Source organism: Epinephelus moara, chromosome 17 (genome assembly GCF_006386435.1).
Source record: "Epinephelus moara isolate mb chromosome 17, YSFRI_EMoa_1.0, whole genome shotgun sequence".
NCBI lineage: Eukaryota > Metazoa > Chordata > Actinopteri > Perciformes > Serranidae > Epinephelus > Epinephelus moara.
The window spans coordinates 33,763,610-33,776,758 of record NC_065522.1 but is presented as its reverse complement, the minus strand read 5'-3'; the positions used below and the strand labels follow the sequence as shown (position 1 = coordinate 33,776,758).

The 13,149-nt window shown below is 42.5% G+C and overlaps 1 protein-coding gene across 1 annotated transcript; it reads left to right on the top strand.

Annotated features, from left to right (window-relative positions):
* The first annotated feature begins 6,525 nt into the window (after positions 1-6,525).
* LOC126403897 (uncharacterized) lies at positions 6,526-13,130 on the top strand. Its single transcript, XM_050066717.1, has 7 exons — positions 6,526-6,994; positions 7,281-7,466; positions 7,854-7,898; positions 8,781-8,852; positions 10,046-10,123; positions 10,859-10,915; positions 11,278-13,130. Exons 1-7 carry the CDS (start codon positions 6,526-6,528, stop codon positions 11,283-11,285), a joined length of 915 nt encoding a protein of 304 aa, XP_049922674.1. The 3' UTR covers positions 11,286-13,130.
* Positions 13,131-13,149: the final 19 nt, after the last annotated feature.

Below are 13,149 nucleotides of genomic sequence, written 5' to 3'. Positions count from 1 at the left end.
TTAACACCACGAGGTTCACGTGACGTGATTGAATCAGGGACTCCGTGTGTCCACCACGGGAGAGGATCCTAATTGACTTTACATTGGCATTGTTTTCGTGGTGGCAGCACGTAATTTCAACCCATTACGTGCTGCCACCACGGAATGCGGTGTTAAGAGGTCGTGGTCATTTCACGTATTTCTGTGAGATCAGGTTAAACACAAAAGGCAAATGCATATCTGTAACTGGAGTAAACTTATGGAATACCCTTGATAAAGAATTAAAAACATGCACATCAGTCACTAAATTTAAAAAGATGTTTAAAATTAAGGTATTCAGTAAATATAAAATATTGGGATAAAGTAAGCCAATTAGTATGAATTGAAGATTCTGCTTAGATTAATATTATTTATTGTTTTCAGTTTAGATAAAAAAAATCATTGTTTAAAACTGTGCCATCTCGTTATCTTGTTCTGTTTCTGCAACTTTCCTTCTTGTAAATAGGGTAGGCAAAAATAAGATGTTGCTTCAGCGTACGCCTTTTTGCCCATACTTAATACAGAAATCCAAATTGTATGTATATATCATGTTCTGTTGAATGGACGAATAAATTACTATAGTAATGTTTACCATAAAACATTGTCAGCATGTGTAACGCCAAGTCCTCTTAACTTAATGTTAACCTAACGTTACACCAGAGATCCTACGATAGCTAGTTAATGTTAGCTAACCTTACCGCTAACTTAATGATAGAAAACCAGCTAATGTTGCCTAAAAATGTTAAGATATAAATGTGCAGTAGGTAGTAAAGCCAGATGACCAATAAAGCTTGAAAACTAACGTTACAACACATTAAACTGCAAAATTCAAAACGGCTAACGTTATAGCATTGTTAAAGATTAGCTAAAGTCAGCTAACGTTAGCATCTAGGGAAAAATTCTAAACTTGCTCAACTTTATTAATAAATGTCACAGAATAAAAAAAAATATTAACCCCCCTATGATCCAGGATTGTGAAATAATAATAAGCTCACTCTGTTACCACCAACTATTGAAAATATAGATAAATATTAACCTAGCAGAAAATCTGTGCTTGTCTGCTCGATGTCTTCCTGTGACTTCTCATGGAAAATTCCAGAAAGTTGAACAATAGAAGAGCGGGACAATTAATAACCCACTGGTTGGGTCACAGTAACCCATCCAACTGTTTAGCTATGAATGAACCCCTTCCAACCCCTTTGACCCAGCATGAAACAACCCAACAATGTGTTTACAGAAATAACCCAGCATTTTTTTGTGTGTACTACTAAGGTGACAGCATGATGCAGTCTCAGGAGAACACACATGTGCACATATTCACCTCTAACATCTTCCTCAAACCACCATGAAATAAATCCTTTTTTTTTATCAGAGATTAACAGGTAAAATATATTTTCTTGGGATCAGTCATCTCTATACAGTAGTATATATATCATCACCCTCTGAGTGTGTTTATATGTGGTGTATTTTCTTAAATGTACATTACTGATGCGACCGTGATGTTCTTACCAAATAAACTGTAACAAACTGAAGTTCCCTCTGAGTGTGATCTTTGTGTTTCTGCAGTTACAGAGCAGCACGATGAGCTGATTCATGAACTGAAATCTTTGATATTATATGAATAAAGTTTAACTGGAGGAAGTAATCTCCTGAGAGTGATGTCACATGACCAGAGGACGGGCTGAGGAACAGCTTTCCACCTGCTCATCCGCCGCCTCACGTCATGCAGACACAGCTGTTCTCCTTCTACCTGAAAGACGGACTAATGAACACACACACTTCCAAAAGAGAAACTCCAGGTGATGTGTGGATCCAACCAGGTCATCTGACCAATGAGGCTCACAGCATGCATCATGAGTGTGATGTGTAATGTGCACCACAACAAGCAGCTCCGCAGCAGACTGATGATCCTGTGAGGGGACGCAGCATCAGTATCTTCCACCATCAGAGAGTGTGACTGCAGACAGTGTCAGTGACACGTCTCCATGCTTCAGTCTCTCACTGCACACTGATGTCCGTCCTCTGTAAGACAGGTCTTGTTTGACCACAGTGTTTGTCCTTCATGCCACACATGGACAAATCTGGGCTCCAGGTCAGATCCAGGTGGCACGCCAACCTAACGTCTTCACCAACTAATGTCACTGCTGCTTGAGAAGGCCCCGCCCCCTGAGACTGGCCTGCAGTCACATCTAACACATGTACAGAATCCCTGGTGATAATGAAGCCTCGTGAGTCACTGTGTATTCTCTGAACCCACTAGATGGCGCTGTTGCTTCAAGAATAAGAACATGATCAGAGCGCAGCAGCACTGGTTCATGAAGCTGCAGTTTATTCCCTGGCTGTCACACAGTGCTGCTATCTGTGTGTAAGTTAGCCCTAGTCAGGACGTTATATCAGGAAGATCCATGTCATGTGATGTCCTCTCCGTCTGTGTGCCTACCCTAACCCTACCATGTGCAAGTAAAAACCCAAGGAAGCTATTGTTGGTGTCCTGCGTCCTGTTTCTCCAAGCGTCACAATATTATATTGGCGACGAGGATAATCTGGAGAGGTGAACAAAGACCTTGGTGGAAGGAGGGAAGACATATGCAGGTGAGATGGCACCAATAGGATCCCTGCCACCATTTGATTCAAAAGTGCAAGCTTGGGAGGAATACTGTGAAATAATGGAGCACTTCTTTCCTGCAAATGATATCAAGAAGTCCATATTGCTCAGTGTGGTGGTAACACAAACTTACAGTTTGATGAGAAACCTCTGAAGTCCTGAAAAACCTGGAGAGAATTCACAATTGGTAACTTTATTAAGGAGCCACTTTAACCCCAAACAAGTGAAACTGTCCAGAGATTTACATTTGATTCACGTATGAGAAGACCCACTGAATCTGTGGCTGAATCTGGGGCTGAGTTAAGGAAACTGACACATGATTGTAATTATGGAGAGACACTTTCACAGATGTTACGGGACAGGCTGCTATGTGGAATAAATAATGACCGAAGATTACTGTCAGAGACCAATCTCACATTGGAAAGTGCCCTGTGTGTAGCCCAAGCAATGGAGTCTGCCAACAAAAATGTGCAGGATTTGCAGGCAAAAGCAGGAGCCATGTGCTGTAATGCAGTGAGGGCCGGTGGATCAAATAGCATGGGGCAGGAGAGAGAGAGCCAGGGGAGTGCAGAAAAGGATAAAGATTGTTATCGCTGCAAGGGTAAACATGCACCTGAGGACTGTCGGCTCAAAAAGGAAAAATGTCATGTGCAATGACTGGACACATAGCCCGAGTGTATCGAACTGACAGAAGACCCAGAGAGGGAGGAAGACGCTTCACCCAGGAGAGAGAAGTGCATTATTGTTCTCCCAGAGTGGCAGAAGGGAGTGATGATGAGGAGGAGCAGGCTTTCTCATTATACAGTGTCCTGGGTGAGGATGAAGAGGAGGGGGTGCTCACAGCCTGAGGTGTACTGGGATCTATATCAGGAACGCCACTGAGCTCTCGCCTCCTGATTTGGTCAACATGTCACGACCTGTCCTGTGCACGACAGGACCTGCGCAGCTCTCAGCTGGTCCAGGGATCCATCTGGGACCAAGTCCATAGTTTTGTGTAAAAACTAGATTCCTGGGTGAAAAACTCCTGAGCTTGGTGTTTACTGGATATTAGACATATTCAGTAGATTCACTTTTTTACGACACTATTTGACAACTCTACAACGGGAACAATCACAGTCCCAAAAACACTGTTTCTAGAGAAAATGCTAAAATATCTGAAATTAGCCATCATCATAACACAGCTAGAATTTGTGATGGATAGCGCTGGGACGACGCCATACCTCTGCAGCTATCACAATCTGGCAACCCTGAGCCCTCCCTGCTCTTAAAACAGTGCATCCTGGGTAATCTAAGCCGTGACCATATTTTGACCTCACGTTGTTCGAACGATCCAGTCAACTCACAACTGAACTAAAGTCGACAGAATACGTTGAAACAACCGATAAACACAAGGTTAATATTTAGGGCAGTAACTGAGCTGTAGTATTTAAGCTGAACCACCTGCATTAGTTTTACAGTGTGTGTCGCAGCGCAGGTTACAGCGTCCCAGAACAACAACTGGCAGGCAGTTCAGGTTTAACACACACACACACACACACACACACACACACACACACCTGTCTGGACTTGTCATTCTCCCTCCATCCACCAGATGTCCTCACACTGTCCCAGTCACATGACTCTTCATTCCCCTGTTTCCACTTCCCTTCATCAGTCCTGCACTTTATTATCAGCCCATTCTCACTCACTCACTGCCTCTCTACAGTCAACTGACCCCAAACCTGACCCTGACCCTGACTCTGGCCCTGGACCTGGACCTGGACCTGGACCTGGACCTGGACCTGGCCCTGACTCTGGACCTGGACCTGGACCTGGACCTCTAACTGTGTGTTTACCTGTTGCCTGTTCCAGAGCTGCTCACCTGGGTCAACCTCTAAATGTCCTGCGTCACTTTGCTTCTATATCCAGGTAGAACGACATGACGTGAGACGGTTTGTAAATGTGTGCAGCGAGTGTTGAGGTATGTCTCCTCTCCTTCTGTGTGTGTGTGTGTGTGTGTGTGTCACAGGTGTGACCCAGATCAGCTGTCAGCCAGGTTCAGGTAGATCCTTGTGTACATTCAAGTCTGGATGTATTTCTCACTGGCTCTGCTGATGTTGACAAATGTTTCCTGAATAAAGCATCTTTTGTTTGGACTGAATCAAACGCCACCACATTCACAGGCTGTGTGTGTGTGTGTGCATAACTGTCTCTGTTTAACTGAATGTGTTGTCAGGCTGAACGCAGCCCGTGTGCCCCTCTTGGATCACTCCTCCCTGTTTGCAGCCTCTGATGACATCATGCTTACATCATCAAGGTTATCTTCTCAGACCTGACGCAGCCCCACAGCCACAGAGATCTGTTCACACAGACTGAACCGTTCCTGTGACGTCAGCGCAGTGACCCTTTAAAATAAGTGATTAATTTATTGAATATGAATAATCAACTTTCTGATGAAGGGTCAGAGACCCAGCAGCTCTGACCGCTGACCATCTTCACACGTGTATTTTTACCCTCCAGAGGAACTGAGAGCTGAGAGACGTCGTGAGGCTGTAACCTGCTGTGAGCTGCTCTCTGCACAGGAACAGGAAGTGCTTCACCTTCAGCGACATCATATGTAGCTGTCATTCAGTCTGATGATCAGTCAGTCAGCAGGAAGACACCATGGAGGTCACAGCGCTCTGCGTCACACTGAGTGAGTCTGTCTGCAGTTATTACTCTCTGATCACTTCCAACAAACAAACAAACAAACAAACAAACAGAATGTCAGATTGTATCAGGGAGTGTTATCAGACGTTCAGTCATATATTGATATTTGTTGTTGTGGATGATTTAATTTCTGATTTAATTGATATGTCTGATGGTTCTTTGTTTGCTTATTGGTTGATTAATGTGTTCATGTGTTCATGTCATCAGTGAGAGTGAGGGACTCTCTCAGTTGAGTCTTAAATAAAAGTTTAAATGAATGAAGGGTAATAATTACACAAAATATATTGTGCATCTTTTGTGTGTCCTTCTTCACCAGCCACGCTATAATAGTCAGGTTCTCTTCTTATCAGATTCTTCACTGAGGAAGACTACTTTAAACACTTCAAGGAAAAATGATGCATTCAGAACCTTCAGTAAAGTGCGTACGTTTCAAAATGTTCCAAATTATAAAGTAGTAATGGTGCAGTAGAATACTGCTGCTGCATTCATGAGTCATGCAGTCACTCTGCAGATGTTTCAAGTTCATTTTATCTCCTTTATGTCTTGTTGGGTTGTTTAATTTAATCTGCAGTGATGCATCATGGTCTATAAGATCTTCATGTGTTTGTTGCGTCAACTTCTCTAAAAAAGAACTTTTCATGTCGTCAGAAAAACAGACGTGTTTTTTATCTTAGTGCCGGAGCATCCTGCAGGAAAAACCCAACTGGGGACAAGAGCTGAAGATGAGTGACGGCTATAAGCTCTCTGTGAACACATTAGTGTCATATAACTGTTAGTAAGTGCCTCCAGTTTGGACCTGAGTAGGACTTAATACATGTGCACAGTTACATTAAGAGTCATGGACGATATTATCAGGTCTGATTTTACTCTGTTTCATATTTGTCATGTGTGTCATGTGCCATACATGAACACGTTCCACCCTGAAGACATCACACAGACACAGCTGTCTTCAGGTTGATAATATGAAGAGTGATGAACATTTGCAGCAGTGTGTGTCCGTGCTGCATCACCTCGTTATACTGTAGGGTGTTCACATGTTGGCGTCATGTGTGTGTGACACTCTGCTGTCCTCTTTGTCTCTCCAGTGGTGAATGTGCTGCTGCTGCTGCTCACTGATGAAGGGCAGAGCAGCTCCAGTGTTCACAGATCTGGTGAGTTCAGATTGTTGATTAAAGAACATCCACATGTTTGTTACAGTGTGAGAACATGCAGGGATGTCTCTCTCACTGTTCCTCTTCTTCTTCTTCTTCTCTGTGACAGATGCATGTGTTCTTCACGTGGACCCAAACAGACTGCAGTTCTTTGAGTATGACTCCATCTCATTCAAGTGTCGGGGGTGTCACGGCTCATCAGAATGGAGAGTGATGAGAAAGGTTTCCTCAAATGTTTCTCAGTGGGACTCTGGATTCTTAAACATCACACCTGCCTTTGAAACACACAGTGGAGAGTACTGGTGTGAAAATGCAGAGGGAGACAGGAGCAACGCTGTCAACATCACCGTCACTGGTACGTNGATGACATCGTCCAGCTCTGCAGCTGACTTCTATAGAGACGGCCTCTTCAGTAAGACTGGATATACGGGCCGGATGACCATCAGCAATGTCTCCAGGTCCAATGAAGGACTCTACAGGTGTCACATCTCTGGAGCTGGAGGATCAGCAGAGAGCTGGCTGGCTGTCACAGGTGAGACATGATGAAACTAGCCTAGCATCGGCCAGCAGTGTGTGAATGTGACTCATGGTGTAAACAGGTGACAGTGAGCGGTCGGAAGACTAGAAAAGTGCTCTACAAGTACAGCCCATAGTCCATTTCGGCGTCAGATGTCTGATGTGGAAGTCAGTGACTGACTAGTTTTGAGTGTTCAGTGAGACAGTTTCAGATAACCTGTAAAATATTTCACATATATAAGTGTTGTATTATTATAAAACACTTTATCATGTCACACTTTCGTCTCTCATGGTGTTAACAGCACATATTGCTCCCTCACATGAAGACACAACACCTCAGGAGGGCCAAGAGCCTCCTCCTCCTCCTCCTCTTCCTCTGGACTCTGGCTCCATTCAGCTCTCCGTCCTGTTGCCGGTTGTCTTCATCATTGTGTGTGTGTCTGTGCTGCTGTTGGTGGTGGGACTGCTTCAGTGTCGGAAACACAGAGGTTCGTTAAAGCACCGGGGAGGAATGTGAAGTTTGCTTTCTGTGTGCCTTCTTCTTCTTCTTCTTCTTCTTCTTCTTCTTCTCTCAGTTTATAAACCTGTTAGAGCTGGTTTTAAACCATGGACATGAACGTAGCACCGTTGCTGCTCACCTTCACCTTTATGAGTAACAGATAGGCAGATTAAGAGATGTAAATGTGATGTACGGTGCAAAACGTGTGAAGCTGCACAAAGTAAAAACCAGATTGTGACTTTTCTCTCAGAAGTTGAGCCCTGGATGGTTTCAGATGTTTCAGCCATAACTATTATTATCATAGCTGCCGTGTGCCAATACTGGACAGTCAGGGGTTAAAACACTGTCTACTGATGTTTCTCGTCCTGTTGCACAGCGGCGTGTGTTTCCTCTGAGGCGCCAACAACACAGTCAGACCCAGGTGAGTGTCAAACAGCTGCTGAACACACACTCAAAAAATAATTCATATTCATTCACATTAATTATTCTCTTTAAGCTTCTCAATTTTAATTATTATTGTTTAAATAATGTTTGTTTAATTAATTATTATTTAAATTTATATGGCACTGAAGCACATTCACTGTTTGGTGGCCTGTGTGAAACATTATTTTGATTTTAAATGGAGCATAAAAAGACAAATATAGAAATCTGTATGAAGAGGTGCTGATGTCATTAACTGGAGGGTTTTAACCACAGGACGCATCATATGAGTTTAATGTGAAATACTGCATGTTGGCCTCATTTTTTTCATTTACAAACACATTGTTTGAAATGTTTACACAGTTCTCTGTAGCTTTATGTGTTGGAGGGCTGCAGAGCCGTGTGCAGACTCGAAATAGACCAGCTGTGTGAGAATAAAGCTGAGTGGTGCCGTGCCCTCACATGAGCACAGCTCCTGTGGTCAGTGTAGCAGCTCCTGTTGGTTATGGTGGACACTGCAGGCATGTGGCGGCAGATGTGTTGTGTGGCGGCAGATGTGTTGAGTGGTGGCAGATGTGTTGAGTGGCGGCAGATGTGTGGTGTGGCGGCAGATGTGTGGTGTGGCAGCAGATGTGTTGAGTGGCGGCAGATGTGTTGAGTGGTGGCAGATGTGTTGAGTGGAGGCAGATGTGTTGAGTGGTGGCAGATGTGTTGTGTGGAGGAAGATGTGTTGAGTGGTGGCAGATGTGTTGAGTGGTGGCAGATGTGTTGAGTGGTGGCAGATGTGTTGTGTGGTGGCAGATGTGTTGTGTGGTGGCAGATGTATTGTGTGGTGGCAGATGCTACAGTGAATATTCATATTTTATTATCATGTTTGTTTCAGTGTATGAACACGTCAGCGCAGATGATCCACGAACAGTGACGTACGCCAAAGTCACAAAACACAAGAAGAAAGGTATTTGTTTCATATATCTTATTTTACTAGGTGCAATATCAGTAAATGATAAAATGTTTAATATCTAAACTTCCATCAGTCAGTGATGTGAAATCAGCCTCTCAGTCTGTCTTTATTATATTCTGCTGCTTACATATTATATTGCTGTTTGTTTTGTACATTTTGTTTAAAACACTGATCGTGTCTTTCTTTTTATTAATATGTACTTTTTGTCCTGTTTACAATTTGTGTCTCTGCTGCTGTAATGTTGCAAATTTCCTGGTGAAAGTTTGAGCTTCCTTTCTTCACAAAGCATGTGAAGAAACAGTTTGTATGAAGCAAGTGAGCAGAGACGTTCAGTGTATGTGAATCTGACAGTGAATGTTTTAAAGTCAAAATACACTGTAGTGAACAGAAATGAGCAGAGGTGGGTAGAGTAGCCAAAAATTGTACTCAAGTAAGAGTACTGATACTTTAGAACAATATTACTTAAGTAAAAGTAAAAAGTAGTCATCCAAATAATTACTTCAGTAAGATTAAAAGAGTATTTGGTGAAAAAACTACTCAAATACTGAGTAACTGTTGAATAACGTCTGATTTATTTGTCAAATAAGAACATGAACGTAATCAATCAATCAAAAATAATAATCTGCAAATTCATGTATTTTAAACGATACCCCTTTAACTAAAACAAAAATAAATTAAATCTTTACAAACATAAATCAAGGCACAAGAAACACAAATATATATATATATATATATATATACATATATTATTCAGAGGTGGCTAGAGTAGCCAAATATTGTACTCAAGTAAGAGTATAACGTATTTTGCATTAAAACTACTCTTAAAAGTACAATTTATCCAAAACGTTACTCAAGTAAATGTAACTGAGTAAATGTAACTAGTTACTACCCACCTCTGGAAATGAGCCAGTCCTTTATTTTGGCCCCAAAAATGGATCAACGTGTGCAAACTCCTCAGATGAATTAAAGACTGTTCACAGTCAGGATGAACAGAGATATAAAGATGACTGTCATCAGCAAAGTAAATGATTCAGTTCATATATTACATCTTCATGTGTGTGTGTGTGTGTGTGTGTAAGTGTTTTATGAATGGGCTTTTGTTTGTACCTGTTTCACACCTGTAAACAACTGTAGTTCTATTGTTCCTGATGAAATGAAGATGACAGTGAATATATTTAATGTTTCAGGCTGTCCAGAGGCAAATACTGTGAGTCATGTGATGGATGTGACGTATGCTGTTGTCACATTAAAGAGGAAGGAGAGAGGTATTTTCTTCTTCTTCAGATATATTCTTGAACGGATTCACTGTGTAACCACTGACACTATGACTGTAGTACAGATTAGTTTAACTTGAAGCAGAAACACATCAAGTGATGGATGCTTACATTTGCATTAATGAGACTTCGACATCACGGCTAAGGAATGTATCTGGATATGAGACATGGATTTCAGTTTTACAGTTCAATTAAATCAGTTTAATCCGGTCCTTAAGTCCAGACATCCAAATGTATAAAGCAACAAATGTTGACATGATTAAAAGACAAATAGCCTAGTATTTCATATCGTCCACAAACAACAACAACTCTGCCCAGGTTACACCCCAATCACCAGGACAATGTTGGCATGTACATCTCTGCAAAATCCAACAAATCCCAGTCTATCACCCAGAAGCACGTTGTTCACTTCCTGTGTGAATGTGGAGCCAAACCATGACGTTCTTCAAACCTAACCACGTACTTTTGTTGATGTCTCAGTGTTGTTTGTGATGTCTGGGTGGACACAGAAGCTCCCAGTGTGTAATATAGAAATGTCCACTGACTAATCTGTGACACCTTTGGTTGAGAACATGTTGGTCAAACATATAAAACATATGAACATAACACATTTGTGGTGTGCAGAAACGCACCGAGCCAACATTTTGTTCTGGTGACTGAAGTTTAATATTTATTAAGTTGGAATGAAGGATAACAGGACATGTTTGTGTCTCTGTAACTCCTCAGTCTGTGGAGAGGCAGCTGAAGCAAACAGAGCAACATATGCAGCCGTCAGACACCAGCGTAAGGAGAGAAGTGTCTTTATCATTATTCATACTGTCATTTTATGCTCAGGAGCTTTGCTAGAAATATATTTGATTAAAATGACTTTTGCATACAGATAAATTACATCTATGAGTTGTCAAATAAAGGCAGTCACTCTTACAAAGCAACCATTTGGTTTAACAGAAATAAAAGTGTATCATCTGCATAAAAACACAAAGTTAAGTCATACAGACAAACTACAGATACAAATCTACTGATATATACATGACAGCAAATATAGCTATATGGATATTTGACTGTATGAGTCTCTAAGCATATTAAAATCTTTTACAGTGCATTAAGTGTAATTTATTTGTACATGTATCTGTGTGTGTTTGCAGGTCAGTGAGAGCAGAAACACCACCTGAAGGATGGAGGAGAGACTCTGCCTCCGCTTGTTTTATACGCGTTCAAGATGGAGAAGAACATCAAATCTATGTCAAAGTGTTCTCGCTCATAAATATAGGTAAACGCAGTGAAAGGTTAATGCCATGAAGCGCCTCGGCTCACTCGCAGCCCCAGAGTCTATTTTTAAAAGCTAGCTGTTTGGTGTTTCAGTTAAACCACATGGTTTTATCTGCTCTGCCGTCTGAGGACGCTGCTGACATCAACAGAGCTGCTGCAGCTTTGAAAACAGACTCTCGGTGGTAAACTGCTGACACAAGATCAACTGAGGAGTTTGAACTCGTGTGTCAGATCTGTAAACGAACAAATGTGAGGGGAGTATTTTTTTATAGCCTGTTAAATGAGGTATAGCATGCAGGTTAAGGCAGGTCGCTCTGTCAGTGGACTTTAACGTCTTCGTGTTTCGCACTAGGTATCCTCTCACGTCTGCTGTCGACGTTCTGGGACAGGACGCGTTAGGTTTATAAAAAACATCATGGTTTTCTCTACATTTATACGGAAGGCAAACAGCTGGCTCCTGGGTCAAAGTTCAGGTTTTCCTGGACCCATCCACCTCCTCTCCTGCCTTTTATACTGTAGGTACTTCAGCTCCTTCTATTATGTTGCTACCAGCAGCGTTTCCAACTGATGCCATCCAGCGGCGAATCATCCTGCCATGACAGGTGCCATCTGCTGACATACTGCAGCACCTCTAAAGGTTCTGTCTGGGTGCATTGGCTGCACACTGACACTGCCTGGTGGCGTATCATTACACTATGAACGGTGGCTTTTGGCGCTGGTGTCTGACGCCAAAATCTCTGCAAGAGCGGCGACGTTTGATGACTGAAGAATGAGACGTGGCTGATGTGTCCTAAAGCATGGGGACATGAGAGGCTCAGTGCTGCCCTCCAAAGGCCAAACGTTGTCATTGGAAAATAAGAGTTTCAAAAAGTGATTCACCAACGCCAAAAGCCACATTTCACAGTGTTATGATACGCCACCAGGCAGGCAACGTTTTGTGGTGTTAGGATATGCCACCTGTTGGCTGGATGGTATCAGTCGCAGCAGTATGATGCACTGACAGCGTCATCAGTTGATAACATGGCTGGATGACCTGCTGCAGCGGGATGATCCACTGCTGGGCTGAGTCAGGTAGAAACACTGCCGGTAACGATGTTCTGTACGAAGCAGGAAAGTCCGTATGAGAGCAAACACACCCTGGACTTTCACCCGGGAGCCTGGTGTTCACTTCACATAAGGATACTGCGCCTAATCATAATTTTTTTTTTTAAATCACATGCCTTTGTTGACGTCCTGTTGCAGGTTGCGGTCAGTGGATGTTTTTGCCATAGGTGTGAGTGTGAGTCGCACCGCTGTTTGTGTTGTCCCTGAACATCATCACCAGACGCAGCAGGATACTGAGCATATACCATGGAGATGTTTAAAGAGGCAACCGACAGCATCTTTTCCTAAATATATCATGATGAAAATAATGTGGGTTGCACAGGGTAGTGGCCACAGTAAAATCAGACTCAGTGTTTACATAGGTTACTTAGTGGCTTTGCAATCTTTGCAATAAGCTTCTGCCACTGGTGCCGAAATTTCGCGGAAAAAATCTGCTTTATGGCAGGAAAAGCGTCATGTATTGTGAAACTGGTGGGTCAGCCAATCAGGGACTGGAGCTGGTCCTTATGAGGAGTTGGGCATGAGATAGTTGAGTCAGGAGCACAATGGCAGACGGACAAAGTTTGGAGACAAGTGAAAAACGGCCTAGCAAAAGAAAAGGAGCTCCTCTGTGTGAGGAGGCAAAGAAGAGCAAAAAGGAGAGT